This window comes from Pan troglodytes, chromosome 14 (assembly GCF_028858775.2).
Source record: "Pan troglodytes isolate AG18354 chromosome 14, NHGRI_mPanTro3-v2.0_pri, whole genome shotgun sequence".
NCBI lineage: Eukaryota > Metazoa > Chordata > Mammalia > Primates > Hominidae > Pan > Pan troglodytes.
Window position 1 is genome coordinate 22824263 of NC_072412.2, and position 26398 is coordinate 22850660.

Here is a 26398-nt window from a genome sequence, read left to right on the forward strand (position 1 = left end):
GGCATCTTTTTGCTCTATTGCTGTTGTAAAATGTGTGCATGTGTGTGTTAATGTTTCCTGTCCTTGCTTCATTCTCTGTCAAGAGACCAACGGGTTATGTTATGAAATTTTCTCTTTAAAGGATTTTCTGAAAAATCTTCACTATTGAACTTTCTAAAATGCCATTGAAAATAATTCCTGAAAATATTGCCAGGGGTCGTAGGAGGCATGGTTTTCTTCAAAATGAGAAAAATTGCTTTTTAAAAATTCTTGGTATTGGACTGTTTAACACAGGAAACATGTCAGGGAGTCTGTTTTGGGTGCAGAATGCTAGTCTAGATATTAATGAAGTGCTGCAGAAACACATCTCTCCCACGTTGTGAATGATCTCCTCGTGTTCTCCTTTAGGGACAGCTATCTTGAATGCTAAGATGTCCGTATCACTGATGAGGACACTGGGGCTGCCCTGGTGAAAACCACAGGCCAACGTCCCAGTTCTCAGGGAGTTAAGATTCCGATGCTGCAGGGCAGAGCTATTATTTACAATAAGGTGCTGAGGGAAGGTTTATTAAGGTGACCCTAGGACAGGGCCCTGAAAGAGGGGAGGAGGCAGAGACACCCACAGCAGAGGCCACAGTTGGTGACTGAGTCAATAGGTGCATCAGGTAGGGCTCCTGGGCCGTTATGAAGATACATTTAACTTCCCTCGGACTCCTGTTGGAAATAGAGTTGAGGGGAGCAAGGGAGGAAGCAGGAACTCACTCTCCTAGTTTCAGCAGAGCATTTTTAGCTGGCACAGTAAATGTATGTACTTTGAGAAACAGTGTGGCTTTTCACCCCTTTCTCAAGAGTTGGTTATTAGTTTATTTAATTCAATTTATTTAATTTAAATAACTCATGTATTTACTAGTTATGTGTTAATAATATTATAATATTTGCTATGTTTTGTTTGCCTCTTCAGATAGTCAAGGAAAATTAGAATTTTTTTTTTTCTAAACCCAAGTGAAACACATATTTGAAAGAGGTTAACTTAAGCTTTTATATTCTGCCATAAGCTTTTACATTATCATGAGTGTTTTCTATGATTTTAGGCCCGGGGGACACAGATAAAGGCCTGAAAAATAAAATCAGGGGAAGCTCTCTCTGATTACTAATTTTCTCATAACTATCTCAGTTGATATCCCAAGACTAATGCAAACCCATCTACTTGATGTTTTTCATGGAAGCTCATTTAGGCTTCGCTGTGAAGAAGGCTTGATTTTGAGTCCTAACACTTAATTTTCAGACAAATTATTTAACTTTTCTTCATCCCTGTTTCTTAAAATGAAGATGCTAGTGATTGTAAAAGAGGCAGTAATGCCGGGGCTGAGTCCTGAATCGCCTTCCTGTTCCAAGTCTCAAGAAAAACATTCTCTTTCTAACCTAACCTGGAGTTTTGTGCTTTGCCATAAGTCCTGTCAAATGTAAAATTATAAGTGAATTAATACCGGTATCAATTCTGCTGGCATAGAAGATAGCAGGAAGCACTGTCTAAATCCAGATTTTCTTTTCAGTCTAGACTCAAACAACCATACCAAACTGTGCACAGATATACATTTTTTTCTTAGTTGGAAGTTAATGGGTGGAAATAATTTGAGTGTCATCATCTGAGAATAATTTCACAGATTACTTCTTCAAATAGTGCAGTGAGGTAAATAAGAGTTATCCACTGATGACAGGGAAGGCAGCCTCACAGGATCAGGGTCTGCAGGCTAACACCTGCCTGTCTCCACGTGGCCTTCTCCAAATGCAAGGGAAAATGGACACTCCCTGCTTTCTTTCACAGGGGCTGGAGGCCGGAGCCCAAAATGGAGCCTGGCACTCAAAGGGTTAAGGAGAGTCCGTGGTGGAACTGGGAGGGCGGAGGCCCAAGTTTCTGGTCTCTGTTGGATTCCCAGATGGCAGCCCCAGTTGAAGCACACTATTTTTGAGCTTGCTCTCCCTCAGCACAGATGTTCAAGGCCATAATAATGTGTTTCTTTTATGGTGTCTTTTCTGTTTCTCGGTGCAGAAGTTTAAAAGCTTCATTGTTTCATCAGTCAGATAAACACAGCAAGACGTTATGGGTCCGTAGAATATTAAAAAGAAAAACATCCTTGCCGGTAGGGAAGGTTCCTTTACTCTCTCATGTTTGTGAGAAACACTGGAGGTAATCTGCTGCCATTGTGCAGCTTTTAATTGTTTTCAATGTTAATGATGGTATTTATGGTAATTAACGTACAAAACAGCTGTACTTACAATCCAGCAAGTGCCAAAGAGGATCCCGAAGCAGTGAGTTGCTCCGGCATAATGGGGTGCCTTCAGTCAGCCCTGCAGTTAGGGCCAGGCGCTGAGGCCTGGGGTGCACCTGCCTGTCTTGCCAGCCCCTCCCCATGGTCATTGCTTTTTCCGTCTTCTTTTCTTTTACTCAAAGACAGGCGTGATCATATTTGGCCTAGTCCATCCTGGTGGGCAGCAGGTCTCTAGACCAAGTGATCTGGAAGCAAGATGGAAAGAGCAGAAACCAAGTTTGGTTGAGGAACTGACCAGATCTCAGCTGCGGTGGCCGTCAGCCCCGTAGCAGCTTCCTCCCTGACTTCCTCCCTTCTGCTGATGTCCCTGGGTCCCTGGTTTGCTTCAGGGTCCCTCTTACTGCCTTAGTTTCTCTCCCTCACCCCGTGCCTCTGAACCATCCTCTTGACTCCTTTGCTCCCTCAGCCTCCCATCACGCTGCGGGTTCCTGTCCCTGGGCTGCCGGGTGCCCTTCAGTCCTGTTTTCCTTGAGTTTCATTGCGGCATCATGCCAACATTTCTACTGGTCTGTTGGGTAATTAATACACATGCACATCATAGAGTGGAAAACTCTTCATGTCTTTATCTTGTCCATCTGTAATTTGCTTTTGTCCTGTTGAGAAGAAATAAGAGCTGTTTAGTTCAACTCAACAATTAATTTTTATTTTCTTGATAGAAACATTCACATTTTATACTAATAAATAAAAACCAAAGTCAAACTTAAGGAAATTTTAAGGCCAGGTGTGGTGGCTTTCATCTGTAATTCCAGCACTTTGGGAGGCTGAGAACGGTGGATCACTTGAGGTCAGGAGTTCGAGACCAGCCTTGCCAACATGGTGAAACGCTATCTCTACTAAAAATACAAAAATTAGCCAGACATGGTGGTGTGGGCCTGTAATGCCAGCTACTCAGGAGGTTAAGACAGGAGAATCACTTGAACCCAGGAGGCAGAGGTTGCAGTGAGCCAAGATCATGCCACTGCACTTCAGCCTAGGCAACCAAGGCTCCATCTCAAAAGATAATTTAAAAAAAATTTAAATTCATATAGCCCCTGTAGCAGGTGTCCTTGGGGACACCAATTCATGACATAGCTCCTTTCCTTTGCCTCCCCTCAGGAGCCCTGCTGTGCACAGTTATAGCCACATGCCAGGGGGATTTGCCCTCCCCTTTCCCTGGAGTCTCCCACCAGTGTTAGGAGCAGACTATGAAAGATTATAGCTCTTGGAGTTCATGCTTGGTGCTTCTTCCCTAGGTAGCTCCCCAGCCAGTACCACCTGGCACAAACCAGTCAGGCCCCCTGGAAGATTTGGCCAGCAGGGCAGTGGTCTGCGTGCCCTGACCCGGCCCTGGAGGGAGCGGGCGACAGTGAGAACTGAGGCAGTGGTGGGAGGGAGGCAGAGGAGGAGAGAGCCCAGAGGATTTGGAAAGACCATTTCCAAGCGCTGCACATGGCTGGATTTGAAAGCATATGCTAAAATTGTTCTTTATTTTTCTAGCAATTGAAATACAAAGGACTTATTGTTGCAGTCAGAATGAATGATGATACTGTGGGGTTTTGGCTTAGGAACAAAACAAAACTCTGCTGACATGAGCGCAATACTCTGTACTCAGGTTAGTAAGGACCATCAACTCACTTTATAGTTTTAGACAGCGTTGACACCTGACTAAGACACTGTAGTGCTGTCAAGCCAAGCAGCGGAGACGTTCTGGGTGGTGCTGACCTGCAAGAGAAAGGGGTTTGGCTATCTGAGAGGCTCTGTTATAAAACATGCTGTGGGAGGCCGTTTGTGTAGTTGGAGGAGGTTCACAATGGAAAATAATGGTCTTGATTGGACAGGGAACCAGTGCCGTATCTCCACACACCAAGTAGAGACTTGGTGACTTCTAGCTTACTTTTAAAAATCAATTTTAGTAACCAAACAGGATGCTAATACAGGTCAGAAAATGTAGCTAGCTGTGTTGATGAGAATCATTAGAAACTGCCAGATTTCTGTGTAACTTCATGCTGCCAGCTTATCGCCAAGTAAGTGCTACTACAGCCTTCCTCGACGACTAACCTGTACCCAGCTTTGAGTGAGAGTGTGATTCTCTCTAGTTAAAACTAAAACAGTCAAAGAGAGAGGGGAGGCACCAGATGAGCTGATCTTTCTGGTTATAAATGCTAGGCTGGGCCAGGTGGCCTCCCGTCTTCTTTCTCCTAACCACCTTTCTCCTGCACACCTTCTCCTCTCAAGTAGGCCTTTGTCTTTCCATGTTGGCAAACTGCATGCCAAGATGTTCATCTGAGAATGTTCACCAATCCATTCTTTGAATGAATTAAATCAAATTGGCTTGTCTACAAAGAGAATTCTCATATGCTCCTCTCACCAGCCTTTTTTTCCTGCCATAATTTTGCAGTAAGTGAGGGAGACCATTTGAATGTTGATAGTAGAACTAAAAACATAGGTCCAAGGAAATACAGGTTTCTTCTCTGCCTTTTTTTCTTCAGGTTCATTTCTATCAAACTCCTTTCCTTCAGTGCCTCTTTTCTTGCATGTATTTTAAATATGTGATGTTATTGTTTCTTAATGTTCATTAACGCTGTTATTTTCTTGTTGCTACATGGTTAATAAGTCCAAACCCAGGTCTTAGTGCCCAAGCAGCTAGGGAGGAAATAGTCATACTGTTTTAGTTCGTTTCATAAAAGCCTCCATGCAAGATTTTTGAATCTTTGTACAAAAATTACACTCAATTATGGTACTATCAGCTGTGTCTCGCCTGTGCAGAATTCTCTAATGATCTATTTAAGGAAAATCTTCTAAATACAGATCTTGGGCTTGTTTTCCATATCCCTTGAGTGAGAACATTTACCATGATGACTTCTTTAAAAATTTGGCAGGAGGCACCTCAGCTGTGTATTCTGAGAGCTGTCTATGTAATTGACAAATAATTAAATGTTTTCTTATTTGCAGATCAAGGATTTTCTTTTTTGGTGAGGGATGGAGTCTTGCTCTGTCACCCAGGCTAAACTGCAGTGGCACAATCTCAGCTCACTATAACCTCTGCCTCCCACGTTCAAGTGTTTCTCCTGCAGCCTCCCAAGTAGCTGGGGTTACAGGCATGTGCCACCACATCTGGCTAATTTTTTGTATTTTTAGCGGAGATGGGATTTCACCATGTTGGCCAGGCTGGTCTTGAACTCCTGACCTCAAGTGATCCACCTGCCTCAGCCTCCCAAAGTGCTGGGATTACAGGCGTGAGCCACCGCGCCTGGCCAGGATTTTCTTAGTAATGGCTTTACCATTTCATTCACAATATTCCTTGAGTTTAATTATTTTGCCAATTGTTGCTTATTGTTATATAACATTGCTTGATGTTACCAATGAAGAAATCATTTTGATGAAGTCCTTTGAGATACTTAGATAAATGTACAAGATGCTGCTTGACCTACAATAGGGCAACATCCAGATAAATTTGTTGCAGATTGAAGATATATGTCAAAAGTGTTAGTACGCCTAATCTAACGAACAGCATCGCTTACCCTAGCCTGCTTTAAACGTGCTCAGTACACGCACATTAGCCTACACTTGGGCAAAATCATCTAACATAAAGCCTATTTTATTAGAATGTTGAATATCCCATGTAACTTACTGAATACTGTATCATACACTATGTCAAAATTGCAATGGTTTCACGCCATTTTAAGGTCAGCAAATCTTAGATTGAACCATCATAAGTTGAGGATTATCTGTAACAGTGTCTATGTCTTTTATAAGAAAGAAGTCTGAACTTCTGGAAAAGATTATTTTGGTTTGTTTTTAATCATTAATTCTCCTTCTTAACTTTAGTACTTGAGGGCTATGGGGACACATGCATCAACAATTAGTTGCAAGTCACTCATTCCATCACGTTTTCAAAGGCCTCTCCACTATATAGGTGGTTTCAGTTAAGAGACACTCCAGATTCTGACATAATCATTATAATGTCTTGATTCTGAATAATAATTGGAGGAAGCATGACTAACACTTATGGCAGTTTACTGTGTGCCAGGTTCCATGCTAACCCTTTATGTGCAGTACTTCATTCAGCTCTCACAAAAATCCTGTGAAATACATATTGTTATTTCTTGGTTTTACCAATAAGGAAACTGAGGCAAGAGGCTGTCATTTGCTGGTGGTTACACAGCTAGTGCATGCAAAGCCAGGAGGAGAACCCAGACTGTTGGCTGCAAAGCTGTTAACCATTAATATGCAGCATCTTCCAGTAAGTTTTAAAGCCAAGAAAGAGGGAAGGAAAGACGGATGATGGCCTGTTGATGTGCTTGTTATCACACATGGACCAGTGGAGGGAGGCTCTATCTAAATCCTTTTAGAAATTTAAACTATGATCCCTCAGAAGCAGAGTTCTTACATTTATCAAGAAGCAATGCTTTCAGTTTTAGCACTATATACCTACTCCAGAGCTCCAGCAAAAAAATCAGGTCAGGTCTTTGGAGTAGATGTGTTTCCAGTTTACTCCTCATTGACTAAAATCAGGTTCATGTAAGCCAACTTTAATGTGCGTTCACAGGCACATGAAAATTTACCACATCGATTCTGCAAATGCAGTTTTTTCATACGTATATTAATTTATCTAGACAGTCAGTGCTGCCATTTTCTGCTTCATCAATAGGTGTAATTAAAAGCAACTATTCTTTGTAATTAATTGTTGATATTGCGTTCTTACCTTTAACCCTTCGATCCAGAGTAATGTTCTGTCAGTACCAAACTAATAACAATAAACTTATTTCTCTCTCTGAGAGGAGATTTAAAGGCACTGGCTATTATCTAAGATTTTCCAAGAGCAGAGATAAAGAGCATCTAAGAACTGATAGAGTAAAAAGTTGTTATTTAAAGAAGTTTCTGCTTTTCTAATAGCATACCTCTTCTGTTTTATAAATTCAGCAACATGTTTTGATGAAAGCTCTTGTGAATGCAGTAGAGAGCTTTGATTCATGTAATTGCAAGATTTGGACCTTTCTGCCTATAATTCAGAAGATAAAAATGGGATAATAGAAACCATTTTGGAACATTAGCTGTAATTCTGTCTCTTTGAATGCCTTGTAAAAGAGAGTAATGTTTATTAATAATCTAAAGGAAACTGTTTTTTAAGTGACTCTTGTAAGAACTTGAGAATTAAATGTGAGAGGAACCAAGTGCTTTAAATTTCAGAACGGATATAAACATCTCCCCCAGTTTCACAGAGGACATTTCACATTTTCTTCTGGTTTTCTTCCAACACACAGTAACAGGCTGAGGATGGCAATAAAACAATGATGGGCAGGCAGCCAGAGGAAAACAGAAATAGTTAAATCAGAATTGCCGGATGGCGAGAAGGTGCGAAGATCCTCCATGGGATATCTCCAGGGCGAGTCCTGCTCTGTGTGGTTCTAAATAACTAAATAACCTCCACCCCCCCAGTGCCCCAGTTGAGATCCCATCAGTGCCATTGCAATGTGCATTTCTTTTGTTCCAGGGATAGTCTTTCATCTTTTACATTTCACTTTACTTACCCTGGCTCATAGCCCTTAGACACAAGTTCATACAACAATCAAAGTGGGAAAAAAAGATATAAAAGTGTACCTCTTAGGAGTGAGTTCTGCTCACAATGAAAGCATAGTTATGAATCATCAGTATTAATATTAAAACAGACAGCTTGAGGCCACCATAGGGTTCTGCCTTGATTCACTTACATTTAAATCACAAAAGGGCTGATAATTAGGGCAGTGCCTACCAAGGGAACTTAAAAGAAGAGTCAAGCTCAGAAGTTCTGTATTTATAAACCAATGTTACAACATTGCTCACCATAGGGGAAAAGCTTGCATAGCTGTACTGGTTTTGATGTGCCCTCAGTTTGATATGGTTTGACTATGTCCTCACCCAAATCTCATCTCGTAGTTCCCATAATCTCCACATGTTGTGGGAGGGACCCAGTGGGAGATAACTGAATCATGGGGGCAGTTTCTTTCATCCCGTTCTCATGATATAGTAAGTTAGTTCTCACAAGATCTGATGGTTTTATAAGGGGCTTTCCCCCCTTTGCTTGGCACCTCTCCTTGCTGCCGCCATGTGAAGAAGGATGTGTTTGCTTCCCCTTCCAGCATGATTGTAAGTTTCCTGAGGCCTCCCCAGCCCTGCTGAACTGTGAGTCAATTAAACCTCTTTCCTTTATAAATTACCCAGTCTCAGATTTGTCTTTATTAGCATCATGAGAACAGACTAATACACAGTTCAAAAAAGAAAAGCAGTGAAAACGATATCAGGCACTAGCTTGGAAACGCAGCTCTCAGAGCATATTTGAGGACTGTGGTCTGACATGATGAACTTTTGCTTCTACTTTGTGCAGTACAACTGCGTGCGGTGAGCTGTCCTAAACACAGATGGTAGGAAATAGGCTGGCCTGTATGTCTGCCAGTCTCAGATGCTGGTGAGCAGAGATATCAAGCCCCTGTGTGTATATATATATATTTGGGCAAAGTTTCAAAAGTAATATCAGAATGATTCCTTAGGAAAAGGATGCAAATCCTAGTGTAATCCTTCTGTGATCCTCTATTTGAAAAACAATACTTTCTTGCTCTAAACAACCCACTTCAGTAATAGATCACCAGTACTCTTAACTCCACTGAGCTCTGCTCCTCTTACTTTGTGACATCACATTTTCAAATCACATTTTGGTTTCATTTTAGTTCAGAATCATTCAATAATAAATTTGTAAGGGGCTACAATGGGCAGGGTCATTAATTTTTTAAAAATCACCAGTCTTTTTCTTCAGAATGTACAAACTTGCTTTCTGTAACTAATCTCTAAAATAAAATATCCTGATGTAGCCTACCTTTATTTTTTTGAGACAGAGTCTCACTCTGTTGCCCAGGCTGGAATGCAGTCGTGTGATCTCAGCTCACCACAACCTCCACTTCCTGGGTTCAAGGGATTCTTGCACCTCAGCCTCCCAAGTAGCTGGGATTACAGGTGTGCGCCACCATGCCCGGCTACTTTTTGTATTTTTAGTAGAGACAGGTTTTCGCCATGTTGACCAGGCTGGTCTCAAACTCCTGGCATCAAGTGATCTTCCCGCCTTGGCCTCCCAAAGTGCTGGGATTACAGGTGTGAGCCACTGTGCCTGGCCTGTTGTAGCCTACTTATTTAAGAATCAGAAGAATTCATCCCGCAAAGCCTTGGTTTATTTATGTGTTTCTTGAAATATGTTCTTTATACCTGCTTGTTTTTCCCTTATCTCAGAGGCTGACTCCTCCTCTATCAGACTTCCTAATTTCAAAGCCTACCTGCATTCTGCCCTAGGTCCTCTTCTTTACACTGTACACACCTAGGTGATCTGATCAGTCCCTGGCTTTGGACTGCATTCCAGCCTGGGCAACAGAGTGAGACTCTGTCTCAAAAAAATAAAGGTAGGCTACATCAGGATATTTTATTTTAGAGATTAGTTACAGAAATCTTACCTATGCACTGATGCTTTTTGAATTTATATCTCCAGCTACAATCTCTTTTCTGCCTCAGTTGTGTATGTCCAGCTGCTGGCTTAACAGATCCACATGGATAAATAGGCATCTCAAACTTAACAATTAAAATGTTTTATACCTCCTTCCTCCCTCCACCAAACCCATGGTCCCTCAAAACTTCACCATCTCCATAAATTAATAGACAGCACCCAATTCATCCAGTGGTTTACTCTAAAACCTAGGTGCGTTCTTGATTCTGCCTTTCCTTGCACCTGACTCACAATCCATCAGTGTATCCAATTACTCTTAGAACAAACAGTTCTCAAATCAAGCCAACTGACAAGCCTCCATGACTGTAATCTTAACCCAAGCCATCACCATCAATATCTGGACCAGTGCGGCACCCCCCAGCCTGCCCTTTCTCTCTTTCCCTCCCCGGTCAGCGGGCAGTGATCTTTCTGAAGTGGAAGGCAGAACCTGGCACCCTCCACCCTGAAGCCCCCCCAATCACTTCCTATTAGCTTTCTTTTTAATTGTGGGAAAACATATATAACATAAAGTTTGCCACTTCAGCCTTTTTTAAGTATACAAGTCAGTGATATTAATAACATTCATGATATTGTGCAGCCATCAGCACTAAGCTACTTCCATATCTCTTTCATCACCCCAGATAGAAGCTCTACACCCATTAAACAAAAGCTCACTGTGCCTCCCTTCCCCCACCCCTAGTAATTTATAATCTACTTTCTGTCTCTATGAATTTGCCAATTCTAGGTATCTCTTGTAAGTGGAATTATATTAGTATTTGTCCTTTTGTGTCTGGCTTATTTCATTTAGCATAATGTTTTCAAGATTCATTCATGTTGTGGTATGTATCAAGTTTTCTTTCCTTTAAAAGGCTGAATAATATTCCACTGTATGTCTATGCCACATTTTGTTATCCAGTCATCTGCTGATGGACGACTGGGTTGTTTCCACCTTTTGGCTATTGTGAATAATGCTGCTATGAAGATATACAAGTATCTGATTCCTTATTTTCCATTCCTTGGGGTATATACCCAGGAGTGAAATTGCTGGACTGTATGGTAACTTTGTGTTTAACGTTTAGAGGACTACCAAACTGTATCCCACAGCAGCTGCACCATTTTACGTTCTTACCATAATAGTCATACATTCACACAGGTCCCAACTTCTCCACTTCTCCACCAAAACTTGTTATTTTCTATTTTTTAAGTTGTAGCCATCCTAATGGGTATGAAGTGGTATCTCATCATGTCTGGATTTATATTTCCCTAATTATTAATGGTGAGCATCTTTTCATGTGCTAATTGGCCATTAGTATGTCTTTTGGTAAATGTCTATTCAAATCCTTTGTCTACTTTTGAATTTGTTTGTCTGTTTTTTGTTGTTGAGTTGTAGGAGCTCTTTATATATTCTGGATATTAAATCCTTACCAGATGTATGAAATGCTAATATTTTCTTCTGCTCTGTGGGCTGTCATTTCATGTCCTTGATGGTGTCCTTTAAAGCACAAAAGTTTTTAATTTTTATAAAGTCCAATGTATCTATTGTTTTCTTCTGTTTTCTGTGCTTTTGTTGTATATTTAAGAAACCATTCCAAGCCCAAGGTCATGAAGATTTTCCTCTATGTCTTTTTCTAAGATTATCTATTTATTGATTTATTTAGAGATGGAGTCTTGCTCTGTCACCCAGGCTAGAGTGCAGTGGTGTGATCTTGGCTTACTATAACCTTGAACTCCTGAGCTCAAATGATCCTCCTGTCTCAGCCTCCTGAGTAGCTGGGACTACAGGTGACACCACCATGCCCAGCTACATTTTTTTTTAATAGAGATGGGTTCTTGCAACGTTGCCCAGGCTAGTCTCTAACTCAAGCAATCCTTCCACTTCAGCCTCCCAAAGTATTAGGGTTATAGGCATGAACCACTGTGCCCAGCCTCTTCTAAGAATTTTAGTTTCAGCTCTTGAATTTAGGTCTCTGATCTATTTTTAGTCAACTTTTAAATATGATGTGAGGTAGTCTTCAACTTCATTCTTTTGCAGGTGGACATCTAGGTTTCCTAAGACCATTTTTTGAAGAGGCTTCCCTTTCCCCATTGAATGGTATTGGCACTCATTTAAAAAAATCAGTTGACCATAAATGTATTGGTTTACTTCAGGACTGTCAATTCTGTTCCATTGGTCTATATGTCTGTCATTATTCTAGTACCACACCACCCCCCCTTTTTTTTTAACTGTAGCTTTTGTAGTAAGGTTTGAAACTGGGAAATGTGAGTGCTCCATCTTTGTTCTTTTGTAAGACTATTTTGACTATTTCAGGGTTCCTTGAAATTCCATATGAATTTTAGGATAGGCTTTTTCACTTCTGTAAAAAATGCCATTGAATTTTGACAGGAATTGCATTGAATCTGCATATCACTTTGGGTAGTATTGTCATCTTAACAATAGTAATTTTTTCAGTCTATGGACATGGAAGGTGCTTCCATATATTTTGGTCTTAATTTCTTTCAATAATGTTTGGTAGTTTTGAGTGTACAAGTCTTGTATCTCCTTTGTTAAACTTATTCTTAAATATTTTAGTCTTTTTGATATTTTGTAAACGGAATTATTTTCTTAATCTGCTTCTTAAATTGTTCATGCCTAGTGTATAAAAACACAGCTGATTTTTGCATGTTGATTCTGTATCCTGCAATGTTGCTGAATTAATTTATTAGTTCTAACAGTTTTTTGTGGAATCCTTATCGTTTTCAACATGTAAGGTAATGTCATCTACACATAGAGGTAGTTTTGCTTCTTCCTTCCCAGTTTGGATGCTTTTATTTCTTTTTCTTGAGTAATTTCTCTGGCTAGGATTTCCAGTACTATATTAAGTAGAATTGGTAAAAGTGGGTATCCTTGTCTTCTTGATCTTGGGGGAAAGTAAGTGTTCAGTTCAGTCTTTCATCACTGAATATGATGTTAGCTGTGAATTTTTCATATATGACCTTTGTCATGTTAAGGAAGTTTCCTAGTTCATTGAGTGTTTTTATCATGAAATAGTGTTGGATTTTGTCAAAGCCTTTATCAGCATAAATAATTTTGTCGTGTATTTTTCCCCTTTATTTTATTATTGCTTATTGTATTGATTGACTTTTGTATGATTAACTACCATTGCCTTCCTGGGATAAATCCCACTTGGTCGTGGTGTATAATCTTTTAATATGCTGCTGAATTCAATTTGCTACTATTTTGTTGATAATGTTTGTCTCTATCTTTATAAGGGATCTTGATCTGTAGTTTTTTTTCCTCATGGCAGCTTTATCTGGCTTTGGCATGCAGTAATGCTAGCCTTGTAGAATGAGTTAAAAGTGTTCTCCCCTCTTCATTTTTTGGGATGAGTTTGAGAAGTGTTGGAGTTAATTCTTCTTTAAGTATTTGGTTGAATTCACCAGTAAAGCTGTCAGGTTGTGGGCTTTTCTTTTTCAGGAAGTATTTGATTACTCATTCAATCTCTTCGGTTATATAGATCAATTCAGATTTTCTGTTTCTTCCATTTTGTTAGTTTATGTGTTTCTAGGAATTTTTCCATTTTATCTAATTTGTCCAATTTGTTGGCATATGACTGTTTATAGTATTCTCTTATAATCCTTTTTATTTCTGTAAAGACTTTAGTAATATTCTCTTTCATTTCTGAATTTACTAATTTGACTATTCTCTCTTATTTACTTAGTCTAAAGTTTTGTAGATTTTACTGATCTTTTCAAGAAGTCAACTTTTGGTTTTTTTTTCCCATTATTTTCCTATTCTCTATTTCATTGATCTCTGCCCTAGTCCTTACTTCCTTTCATTTGCTACCTTCTAGCTTAGTTTGGTTTTTTTCCCCATAATGTTTTAAAGTGGAAGGTAAAGTTACTGACTTTAGATCTTGCTTCTTTTTTAATGTAGGAATTTATTGATACAGATTTCCCTCTGAGCACTGCTTTTGTTGTATTCCATAAGTTTTGGTATGTTGTGTTTTTGCTTTTATTCACCTCAAAGTATTTCCTAATTTTCTTTGTGATTTCTTCTTTGACCCATTGATTATTTAAGAGTATATTGTTGCATTTTCATATATTTGTGAATTTTCCAGTTTTCATTCTCTCATTGATTTCTAATTTTGTTCCTTTATGATTGGAAAAGCTACTTTGTATGATTTCTGTCTTTTCAAACTTATGGACACTTGTTTTGTGACCTAACAGGTGGTCTGTCCTGGAGAAGGTTCCATGTACACGTGAAGAGAATGTGTATTCTGATGTTGAGTACCTCCTGTCATTCTTAGAATAGAATCCAGACTTCTCACTGCAGCTGTAAATCCCTACAGGAATTGACCCCAAACAGCTCTTCTGGCATAAAATCCCTCCATTCTTCCCCTAGCTCTTGCTTAGGAAGTATTTTTGACTGACTTATTAATTAACATAATCTTTAGTGTAATGGCAATAATGTATCTTTTGATAGCAGGTGAAACAAGTACAATGTACCTTTGTGGAATGTTTTTAAATATGTGGAATAATCTTGTACATGAGTGTGCATAGCAGCACTATTCACAAGAGCCAAAGCTGGGAAAACCAAGATGTCCATCATCTGAGAAATGGCTAAACAAAATGTGGTGTATCTATACAATGGAATACTATTCAGTCATTAAAAAGTGAAGCTCCGATACAAGCTACACTGTGGATGAACCTTTAAAACATTATACTAAGTGAAAGAAGCCAGACATAAAAGGCTGTATAATACCGTATATCCATTTATATGACATATGCAGAATAGGCAAATCCATAGAGACAGAAAACAGATTAGGGCTTGCCAGGGGCTGCAGGGATGGGGGAAAGGGAGTGACCACTTAATGGGTATGGGGTTTCCTTTTGGGGAGATAAGAATGTTCTCGAATTAGTGGTGATGGTGGCATAACATTGTGAATGTATTCAGCTTCTTAATAGTAAATCTTATGTCTATTTTACTACAATTTTAAATCAGTTCAATTTAAAAAATGTAGTTATGGATATAAATGGAAGAGCAAACAGAACAAGCTTTTTTTGGAAATAATATTTCTTTTGGTTATTGAAAAAGAAACATAGTCCTAAGACTAAAGTCTAAAATTTTGAAAACATAAATGACGAAGGCTTCTTCTTTCACATGTATCCAGTGTCAGAGTGCTTGGTGTAAAGTGTATTTTACAAATTCAACTATTTTGTTTATTGGCAGACTCTATAGTGGTACATCTGGAATTCATATGTTGAGTGTTACATAGATATTTTTGCTTAACCAGTTTAGATTAACAAGATAAAGCTTACACTTCAGAACTGTATGCTTGTCTCAATTAAGATTGAAGAGAGCTCTTTGTTAATAATTTTTTAAAGAGCATGACTAGAAATAGATTCATCATCAGGTTTTAATTTTGTTAAACTTTTATTTGATTTGGGCTTTTTGATGGTACTGGTGCTGGTAGAAGAGCACAGAAAGCAATGGATTGAATTGTAGTTTACTTGAAGCAAATATGAAGGTCAAAGATAAAATATTTCAGTGAAAAATATTTTTAAATGTCTCATTTTTGTGCTTATATTCCAGTACTTATTGCTAATTGAATTATATGTGTCAAAACATAGTCACCAATAAGTAAAAATGCTTACATTTCCAATTATGTTGGAGTTGCCAGAGTGATATGTTATACAGAAGGAAACCAGATGTGTTATTTTCATGTGCTAAACTCTCTAATGAAAACATAAGGCGTTAATGAAATCTCGAAGGTGGAAGCCCAGACAGAAAGCATAATTAGTTCATTTACAACTTAATCTTCCCTACTACATTTATTTAATGCTCATTTTATGATACCACATAGACCTTTAAAGTAACACTTAAAAATGAAGTTTATAAGCCATATGTTGTTTTTTACTGCAATAAAATTCAATAGCCTCCTTAATCTAGGGTTTAGATAAAACAGGTTGGATTTGTAAAGTCATGCTTGTGTTTTAAATTAGGTCAAGCTATATTGTATGTGTTAGCTGATTAACTAGAATATACTGGTCTATACAGAATCTGAACCAGTAATCCTTCGCACTATAGTCTTTTTTTTTTTTTTTTTTTTTTTTTACTCTAAATGGTTGGAAAGAACATAGCATGCTAAAAAAAAAAAAAAAAAAAAAAAATGCATAAGTTTTAAGAGTCAAACTAACCTGAGCTCAGATCTAGATCCAGCCACCTAATGGTTGTTTGGCATTAAAAAGTATGTACAGATAACATATCAACTTCTCCATCTATGAGATCCTTTCTGCACAGGGTTATTACAGTGCCCAGAAAGTGGGTATGTAGGGGCTGGCCCCTGCACGTGTGGTTATATGGTAGCTGTGATGGTGTTGATGATAATTCAGCTAACTTTCTACAAAAGACAAATATAGGTTCCTGTGGTTAACTGCTCTCTAGGCACTCACTGTTTTCTCCATACCTCTGTCTACTGTTGGAGGGGAGTAAGTAAAAGTGTCAGATTAATACGACTAATTTGGTAAAATGATGTGAACGCTTAACTGTCCCCATTATCCAGCTCACCTGATAGTTCCTGAAATTGGTACCAAAGCACTTGTGTTGGAAGAAGCGGTTCACCTCCTGAAGGTCTTCCCCTTTTCTTCTTTGGGCATTCATTATAAATCAGTCATCATTTTATATAGATTGTTAACTAAGATTACATTTGGCATATAATAAGATCCTTCTGTGATGACTCCATGAAGTGCCACTTAAAATGGACTAGAGAAGGCTAAGTTTTTGTTTGATATTCATTCCAAGGATGTGGTCAGTGGTCTACATGGATTCTCTATTGATATATATCTGAGCCACCCTTGCTCTCTCATGCATGGCCTGAGTAATTGCAAAAACTAAGTGCATGCAAACAAAACTGTTCTTTGCTCCAGCTGTTTCCATCTGCATTGTCATTAGCGACATAGTCCAAGGTGGAAGGTTATTAGACAACCAATGAACACATCATTGGCATAATCTCATCTTATTGATTGCACAAGTCCCCATTAAGTCATCTTTCTGGAATACTTGGGATTTTTCCTTTTATTTCATAGACATTCATTCATTCCGTCATTTAACACATATTTATCAGGCACCAGCTGTGTGCCAGGAACCCTTATAGATGTTAAAAATATAAGCAAAACTCCCTGTCCTTTCTGTGGGAGATGTAATTGGCTAGGATAAATACTAAGCTGCTGTTCAACAAAGAGACCCAGAAATATCATGGCCTAAGTAAGATAGAAGTTTCTCTCTCTCGTATTTAGCAGTTCAGCCTGGGAAAGAAGCTCTGCGTCAGGATGTCTCAGAGCCCAGCTTCCTGCCCCCTGTGCTAAGCCAGCCTTAGACATCTGCTTCCCACAGAGGATCAAGGCTTGGCTGCTGCATTCACCTCCCAGCTCACAGTGAGGGGCAAGTCTAGGTCAAGCAATGGCTCCCTAAGTGAAGCTGACCCACACATAACCCACACCCCTTCTGCCCACTTTCGTCCCCACTGACTCTAACCTGGATATGGTCAGGCTCAGCTGCAGTGTGGCTTCTTGCTGGACCTAGCTTAACGACAAGCCTGGTGGGTGTGTTTGAGAAGCAGGGTGGGATCTCCAACTCCTACCTTGGGAGAGAATGACAGTGAACCAAACAAGTAAAGTATACAAAATGTCAGATGATCGTCAGTGCTGTGAAGGAAGAGAAAGCAGGGCAGTGGGTAGGAGGTGCTGGGGAGAAACTGCAATTGTAAATAGATTGGTGGGAAGCCTCACTGAGGTGGTGACATTGCGGAAGGACTCCGGCAGCTGAGGTGCAGTCCTTGTGGCAGTCTAGGGGAGCATTGTGGACAGAGGCACTGACAGGTGAGGAAGATCTGTGGGAGGGGCAGGGAGTGTGTTGAGGGATTTGCTTGTAGTTGGGGACACGTGCTTTGGACATGGTGAGTTGAGATGCATCTTTATCCATGTGGAGGTGCCAAGTAGGCTGTGGGATGCATGACTCTGGAGTTAAAGAGAGCAGATCAGACTGGAAAGAAAATTTCAGAGTAGTGAAATCAAGTATCCTACTTCATCTTTCATGTAAATGCCATGCTCATTTCTGCAGGGAGAGCACAGCCAGGCCACAGTGGCCACGGGACTTTCTGGGCAGCAGATCTGTTGGAGTGTGCCTGGCAGCTGGTTCTGCAGGAGCTCACCTGCCCTAATAGAATGTTCAGGCCCTTCTGCCTCAGTGGGTCTTGGTGTCTGCGTGAGGAGCTTGCCCAGGGAGGAAACTGAGATTAAGAGCTGTGAAAAAAAAGTCTTGTTTGTGGCCAGGGTGGAAAGTGGCAAGAGCCAGGTTTTGGACAACAGTTCCCTTCCTCCCAAGCAGCCCCGCCTGAATGGGGCCCTTTGTTAGGAAAATTCTCCAGGAAGAAGGATGTTTTGTTGAGCAGGTTTTTAAACATTGCATAGTAGGAAGTTGGAGAGGTTAAGCAAGTAGGGAGTAGCAGTAGAAGGCAGAGGAGGGAGCCTGGCAAGCCCAGGCGGAGTCCAGCTGTGACTGCCTGTGCACATCCTTTCCCATTTCCCTCCCTACTCGGGCCCTTTCCAGATGCAGTCACCTCCACAGAATGCCCCCCGCCCCTGCCCCAGGACACCCAGTCGTTGCTCAGCACGCTTACTGCCCCCACGTCTGATCACAGTGGCCCGTCATGCAGACACCAAGACCCATGGGAAGGCGGAGGACCCCGAACATCTCTGTGGGCAGGTGAACTCCTGCGGAACCAGCTGCCATGCACACTGGGGCAGCTCTGCTGTCTGGAAAGCCCTGTGACTGCTCTGTGGCCTGGCTGAGTTCTCCCCGCAGAAATGAGCAGGGCCCTTACATAAACAAACATGAGCTGTACTTTGGTTATCATTACCCCACAGAATGTTTTGATCTCAGAAGCTACCTGCATCTGTGGAGCAGTGCGGTCTACTAGAGGGGCTCAGAAGGCCTGAATCCAGTTTTCAAGCTGCCTCTGCTTTGCTGTGTAACCTTGAGCATGTGACTCAAGGTCTTGATTTTCTTGGGTATCAAACGAAGCTCATCAATGAACGCTCACCACTTTACCTAGTGAGGAGGGTGAGGCACTGAAGGTGCGTTAGAAGCTGTGTCTACAGAAGCTAGTGTGCACGTTTTAGCCACCTCTGTGGCTTGCAAATTGGTTCCTCATTTGCAGCATCTGAGAAGTTGCTCTTGCCTTTGTCCAGTGTGACAAGTCTCTCCAATAGATGTGTTTCAAGGCTTTCCAGCTATGCTTGAAGCTCTTTAGGGGATGCAATGTGGGGAGAGGATATGGATTTCTGCACCTTGGTCTACTCCGAAGAAGTTCAGATGGGACTTTATAAAAACACTTGGCAGATTTTGCTGGAGACCTCCATTTCCTTTTCTTCTATTCAGATTTGCCTCCAACTTTTTTAATGCCTTGTAGGATGTCGTACTCGTAATAGACACTCAGGACATAATTGTTCAGTTGAGTTGAACTCCTAAGGAGATGCATAATATAAAAGTGAACCCATGTAATGTAGGTAAAATTTAAGCTGAAAGAAAACAGTCCTTGCTCTGAAGTAAATTGCTAAAGGGTAGTGCTAACATTATGGTGGAATTTAATAACTTAATTGGTTAGAGTAAGAAATATTTTGCATTCCAGAAAAGTTAAAAACTTTCCAAGGCATGTGGACCTTCCTATTTCCACTTCTTCAGAAGTACTTTCGGAATCCTAATAAGATACGGGCAGAATTCCTGGCTGGCATTCAGTCTGCTTAGTGAACTAGAACGGGGCATTTAGTCAAGGCATTGAGTAGAAAGAATCTTTCATCTCAGTATCATTGCCACAGGTTAGCAAAACAATACCTTTTCCTTTAGCGTAGATAAGTTCTTTTCTTAGGAATTATCAGCAATATCTCAATTAACAAAAACTTTATAGAGTGGAAGCCACTTTATATAGCTAGTATAAATCTGCCCCCCCCCTTATTTTTGGTTTTGTTTTGTTTTTGTTTTTGTTTTTGTTTTTGCTGCTCAAGTCAAAAAGAATTATAAGAAAATAGTTTTTTTACTAGAAACTAAAAAGAATTAGTTTCTAGAGCTGTTCTAAAATCAAATGATACTCAGTTCAATCTCCTATTTATGTCTGCATTGCTATATGTGACAGAGCTAAAAATGATGAACCAAAAATGACGAACCCATTTCCTAGAAAAAAAGAATGTTTGCTCTGAGTGTTACCATAAACTCATACATATAAACAAGAATCAAGAAGGCAGTTTCCAGAGCCCTGCTTCCCATGAGCACTCTCTGAGGGTGTTTGGATCAATAAGATGCCTGTTGTTATATAGGTGTCAAAAATCAAGAAGTAAAACTTGTATATTTTTCTTGTTCATCTTTAGATGTCACTGCCTGGGGAAATGTGTGGAGAAGGGGCATATTGGATGTGCTTTTCCTTTAAAATTGATATTACTGTGGCAACTATATATCATTGACATTACAGTATTGTGCCCTATAGTATTAGATATGTGTTAACAAGACACGTTTAGAGAACATAAATCCTGAGTTACAAACCAACAAATTAAGAAGAAAATCTCCACTTTTGGGACATTTTAACCTATCTGTAAGTTAGAGACAGTTCCTTTTATATTAAGGAAAATAAGTTGACGAATGTATTATAGAAGGATTTTAAACAATAAGAACTTAAAGGACTCTAATTATGATACTACTTTAACCCAAAATCCCTATTCTTACCAGGATTTTTCTGAATATCCAGTTTTGTGTCAATTGATGAGCTTAATGGTTACAACAGTTGAGAACTTTGAAGTCCTCCACTCAAATCATGCATTAAGCTTCATTTTTATGACAGCTATTGCTAAAACCCCATATTGTGTAGGGCTGGGTTATTTGACCAAAAATTTAAGCTAAGGAGACTCTTCTCCCTCTGAAGTGAACGCCTTCCTCACCAGTGTAAATGACAGCTTCCCACAGCTTCACCATTTGGTCCAGATGGATAATGCTTTCATTTCCAAGTCACTTCCCCTTCTCTGTGGCTGCTATTTCAACTTGCGTGGGATGCAAGTTCCTCTCCAGTTATGCATTTTCAGTGTTTGCACAGCTGTGCTTGTGCTCATATGGCCTTTTGTGACTCTGTCCAGTGATAGAGGCTGTTACAGATTAGATTTAATCTCTATCAGGTCAGGGGTGTAATTTTTTTTAGCTTGCTGTATAATGAACATTTAGTGTGTGCCGTTTGCTTATTATAGTGTTCTATAGAGTTAGAAGTGATGAAATATATTTTGTGAATATTAAACATGTTTACAAATAAATGTCCTTTAAAATGTATGATTGGATTATGAGCCTTATTCATCTAAGCCCAAAACATATGGTGTGTGTGCCTTCCCAGATGGCAATAAGAGACTTTTATATGTGTGGCCTAGAATCACTGAGACTGGAAATACCAAGACTCGTGCTCCAAGATGATAGTTCCTGCTATCCTGTTTTTATGATTCAGTAATATTAACCCAAGTGTTTCTCTCTGGCTGTAGTCTCAGGTGTCATACGATCTTATTGGGAGTGAGGGGTGTGTAGCCAGGGAGAAGGAGAAAGGCACCAGATGACAAATTGGCTTGTGTTTAGGTGCCATCTTGTACAAATATAGACACAGACCTTCAATCTCTAGAGTTGCAGTGTCCATTATGATAGCCATTAGCCACGTGTGGCTACTGAGCATTTGAAGTGTGGCTAGTCTGAATTCAGATGAACTGTGTCTTTAAAACCACACCGGATTTTAAAATTTTAATACAAAATAGAGAACGCAAAATATGTCATAAATAATTTTTATATTGAATACATATTGAAATGCAATATTTAAGATATATTGGCTAAGCAAAATAGACTAAAGTTAATTTTACCTGTTTCTTCTTCTTTTTCTTTTGTTTTTTTTCTTGAGACAGAGTCTCGCTCTGTCGTCCAGGCTGGAGCGCAGTGGTGCGATCACAGCTCACTGCAGCTTCGTAGGCGCAAGGGATCCTCTCAGTTCAGCCTCCCAAAGTGCTGGGATTACAGGCATGAGCCACCGCACCTTGCCTCTCTTTTACGTTTTAAATGTGGTTCCTAGACAACCTGAAATGACATGTGAAGCACACATTGTACCTCTACCTGGAGTAATCTTCAGTCGAGGGGAGGCTCCTGTGGTGAGCGGCACCTGCCGGGGAAGCAGAGTGAGGGCCCCTCAGCTCACTCAGGGCATCTGCTTGGGAAAGAGAAAATGTAACTGCCCCTCTGTGTAGATTCATGCCCCTTTTAAATCCATTTCTCTCATTATTTTGGGGTTAGTTAAGTAGGATATGCTGTTTAACTGCACTGGATATAGATCTCTGATTTAAATGAGTTTGTTTATCCTGGTACCCTCAGGATAGTTTTAAAATGGTAATTACTATCATCATCATTACAGTGGCTAATGATTCTACAGCACAGCCAGTCCCACACACTTTACATAACGCATGAGCCAGTCACTATTATTACCTCCATTTGAACAGATGGCAACTTGAAATTCCAGTCAGTGTCTCAAGGTCAGACAGGTAGAGGTTGACCCAGGCCATGGGGTTCAGAATCTGCCCTGAACCACAAAGCAGTACTGCCCTCTAAAATAAGATCTATTTCTTGACTTTCTTAGCACATGACTATGCCGGCCTTTCCATAGTGTAATAACAGTATTAGTCTTTTCTCCAAAACTTAGATGTTTTCCAGTAGTTTAACAGCTAAGGCATTCAGAGATGTTTACTGTCTCAAAAATTGGGGTCTACTGTAAGGTTCTGGATGATCCAACTCCTTGTTTTCCCCTAAAGTTGCCCCAAAAAGCATACATGCATTCAGTCTGCTTAAAAATGTGGTGTAATTCCAATTAAATACAAAACATTAGTTCCCTGCCATATGCCAAGTACTGGCCAACCAGAGGTAAAGATGACAGACCCCCAGCTCACAAAGAATTCTGCTCTGGTGGAGCTGAAGGCAGATTCTAGTAACACAATGTGTTGAGGATTGTGTGTCCATAGTGCTCTGGGAACAGAGGAGAGGGACACCCTGCACATTGTGGGGTGCCGGGTAAAGGTGTCCCATTAAAGACATCTTCTGGGTGGAGGGGGTGCTTGAGCCATCTTTAAATATCTCATGCTGGTTTTCTCACAGCATGGGAAGGCCACTGGTAAGGGTGCCTGCCAGCTTCGCCATAAACACTGCATCTGCGGTTGTTCAGAGCATGCTGACCCCATTCCTGTGGTTTCAGGTGCCAGCAAGGTCAACCTCGTGAAGATCGCGTCCACGGCCTCCAGCCCACGGGACACGGCGCTGGCTGCTGTTATCTGCAGCGCTCTGGCCACCGTCCTGCTGGCCCTGCTCATCCTCTGCGTCATCTATTGTAAGAGACAGTTTATGGAGAAGAAACCCAGCTGTAAGTTTTGAGCTCATTACATTTCTTAGCATTTAGGGGAAGGGCATTTATTACTACTGTTGTGCAAGTGTTCCACAAGAGACTTGGCTGAGACAAGCACCAGTGAGTTGTGGAAGAACGCAGGGCACAAGAAACACAGGTGATCCCTGAACAGCAGAGGGCTAGGAGAGCAGTTAAGAATCCACACGTCAGTGTTTATTCCCCAAAAACTTAACTACTAGTAGCCTATTGTTGACGGGAAGCCTTACTGATAAACAGTTGGTTAATACATCTTGTTTATTATATGTTTCTTTGTTTTTTTGTTTTTTTTGGAGACAGAGTCTAGCTCTGTCACCCAGGCTGGAGGGCAGTGGCGTGACTTCAGCTCATGGTAACCTCTGCCTCCCGGATTCAAGTGATTCTCCTGCCTCAGCCTCCAGAGTAGCTGGGACTACAAGCGCCAGCCACCACGCCTGGATAATTTTTGTATTTTTAGTAGAAACGGGGTTTCACCATGTTGGCCAGGCTGGTCTCGAACTCCTGACCTGGTAATCCGCCTGCCTCGGCCTCCCAAAGTGCTGAGATTACAGATGTGAGCCACTGCACCGGCCTATTATATGTATTATGCCCTGTATTCTTACATTAAAGTAAGCTAGAGAAAAGAAAATGTTACTAAGAGAATCATAAGGGAGACAAAATAGATTTACTGTTCATTAAGTGGAAGCGGATCATTGTAAAGGCCTTCATCCTCATCATCTTCATGTTGAGTGGGCTGAGGAGGAGGAGGAGGGTTGGCCTTGGTGTCTCAGCGTGGCAGAGGCTGAAGAAAATCTGTGTATAAGTGACCTGCGCAGTTCAAACCCGTGTTGCTTAAGGGTCATCTGTAGAATTCACTGAGGTTGCACAGCTTTGTAAGGAGACTTACAAGGCTGTGATGTCCCTGCGCCACTAGGCAAAAATAAAAATCATTCTCAGTAATGGCAACATTAGTACCCTACATTTTGAACTTTCTTAACAAATTATTTCATGTTTGTGCTTCCATGTAAGAAGAAGTCATCAAACATTGGAAGGATAGCTGATTTGTTCTTTAAAAATACAAAAGCTAGAATGGCACAGGTCTGCATTGAAATACAAAAGCTAGAATGGCACAGGTCCGCTAGAGAGGAGACTGTGTTCCCTGACAGAGTTCTCACCCCTCATTTAGGGTCTCTGCGGTCGCAGGACATTCAGTACAACGGCTCTGAGCTGTCGTGTTTTGACAGACCTCAGCTCCACGAATATGCCCACAGAGCCTGCTGCCAGTGCCGCCGTGACTCAGTGCAGACCTGCGGTAAGTTCAGCAGGGAGGTGCCGTTAGGAGGACTGGAGGTGCACAGAAGCTGAAGCAGCAAGAATTGGTCCTGGTTTATTCATCTCACAGCGAGGTGGCTGTGTTGAGTCTTCTGGTTAAAACTAATCTTGTTAAATTATTCTCCACCATCTCCTGTTGGTTTGGGTGTTTCGAGTCTCTTAAGTATTAAAAAGGAAATAAGCATCTCGTTAAAATTCTAGAATTTTTCAGCAACTTTTGGGTCATGTTTGTCTTTCTTGTTTTGAGTCAGTTTATTTAAAATCACGGTAACCTTTGGTAGAGTAGGACTTTATATCCTTTGCTGTCTGGTTGATTCAAACCAAACACTAATATGCCTATTTTAAAAATATGTCTATTATAAAAATATATCTATTTTTAGAATTTCTTAAAGAAGAGCTGAGAAGTCCATTTCAAGGTTTTACACAAACCATAATTGCCCCTTGGACTATTGACAGATTGAAAGTTTAGGAAAGTAATTCAAAGGGAAACTGGTCTCTAACTTGGGCAAATAGGGGCAAAGGTAATACTAACTTTTTAAAAACTTTTATTTTAGGTTTGGGGGTACATGTGCAGGTTTGTTATATAGGTAAACTCATGTTACACGTTTATTTTACAGATTATTTAATTATTTAAGCCTAGTACCCAATAGTTACTTTTTCTGCTCCTCTCCCTCCTCCCACACTCCACCCTCAAGTAGACCCCATTGTGTGTTGTTCCCTTCTTTGTGTTCATGTGTTCTCATCATTTAGCTCTTGCTTATAAGTGAGAACATGTGGTATTTGGTTTTCTGTTCCCGCCTTAGTTTACTGAGGTAATGGCCTCCAGCTCCATCCATGTTCCCACAAAAGACATGATCTCATCCCTTTTTATGGCTGCATAGTATTCCATGGTGTATATATACCACATTTTCTTTATCCAGTCTGTAATTGATAGGCATTTAGGTTGATTCCATGTCTTTGCTATTGTGAATAGTGCAGCAGTGAACATTCATGTGCATGTGTCTTTATGGTAGAGTGATTTATATTCCTCTGGGTATACACCCAATAATGGGATTGCTGGGTCAGGTGGTAGTTCTATTTTTAGCTCTTTGAGGAATTGCCACACTGCTTTCTACAATGGTTGAACTAGTTTACACTTCCACCAACAGTGTGTAAGCATTCCCTTTACTCTGCAACCTTGCCAGCATATGTTATTTTTTGACTTTTTAATAATAGTCATTCTGACTGGTGTGAGATGGTATCTCATTGTGGTTTTCATTTGCATTTCTCTAATCATCAGTGCTGTTGAGCTTTTTTTCATGTGCTTGTTGGCCACATGTATGTCTTCTTTTGAGAAGTGTCTGTTCATGTCCTTTGCCCAGTTTTTGATGGGGTTATTTTTCTCTTGTAAATTTAAGTTCCTTATAGATGCTGTATATTAGACCTTTATCGGATGCATAGTTTGCAAACATTTTCTCCCATTCTGTAGGTTGTCTGTTTACTCTGATGATAGTTTCTTTTGCTATGCAGAAGGTCTTAAGTTTAATTAGATCTCATTTGTCAATTTTTGCTTTTGTTGTGATTGCTTTTGATGTCTTTGTCATGAAATCTTTGCCCATTCCTATGTCCAGGATGGTATTGCCTAGGTTTTCTTCCAGGGTTTATAGTTTTGGTTTTTACATGTAAGTCTTTAGTCCATCTGAGTTGATTTTTGTATATGGTGTAAAGAAGGGGTCCAGTTTTAATCTTTGGCATACGGCTAGACAGTTATCCCAGGATTTATTGAACAGGGAGTCTTTCCCCATTGCTTTTGTCAATTTTGTTGAAGATCAGGTAGTTGTACATGT

The 26398-nt window shown here is 40.3% G+C and overlaps 1 protein-coding gene across 9 annotated transcripts in view; it reads left to right on the forward strand.

Moving 5' to 3' along the window:
* Positions 1-26398, forward strand: part of TNFRSF19 (TNF receptor superfamily member 19) — a 104180-nt gene that overhangs the window by 65770 nt on the left and 12012 nt on the right. For 7 of the 9 annotated variants that reach the window (XM_063791938.1, XM_063791937.1, XM_054665085.2 and 4 more), the window contains 2 exons: positions 23079-23243; positions 24427-24552. In XM_063791938.1, coding sequence (XP_063648008.1) covers positions 23079-23243; positions 24427-24552 — 291 coding nt within the window. The remainder of the gene's footprint in view (positions 1-23078; positions 23244-24426; positions 24553-26398) is intronic. The other 2 variants (XM_054665084.2, XM_016925045.4) reach the window with 1 other exon arrangement.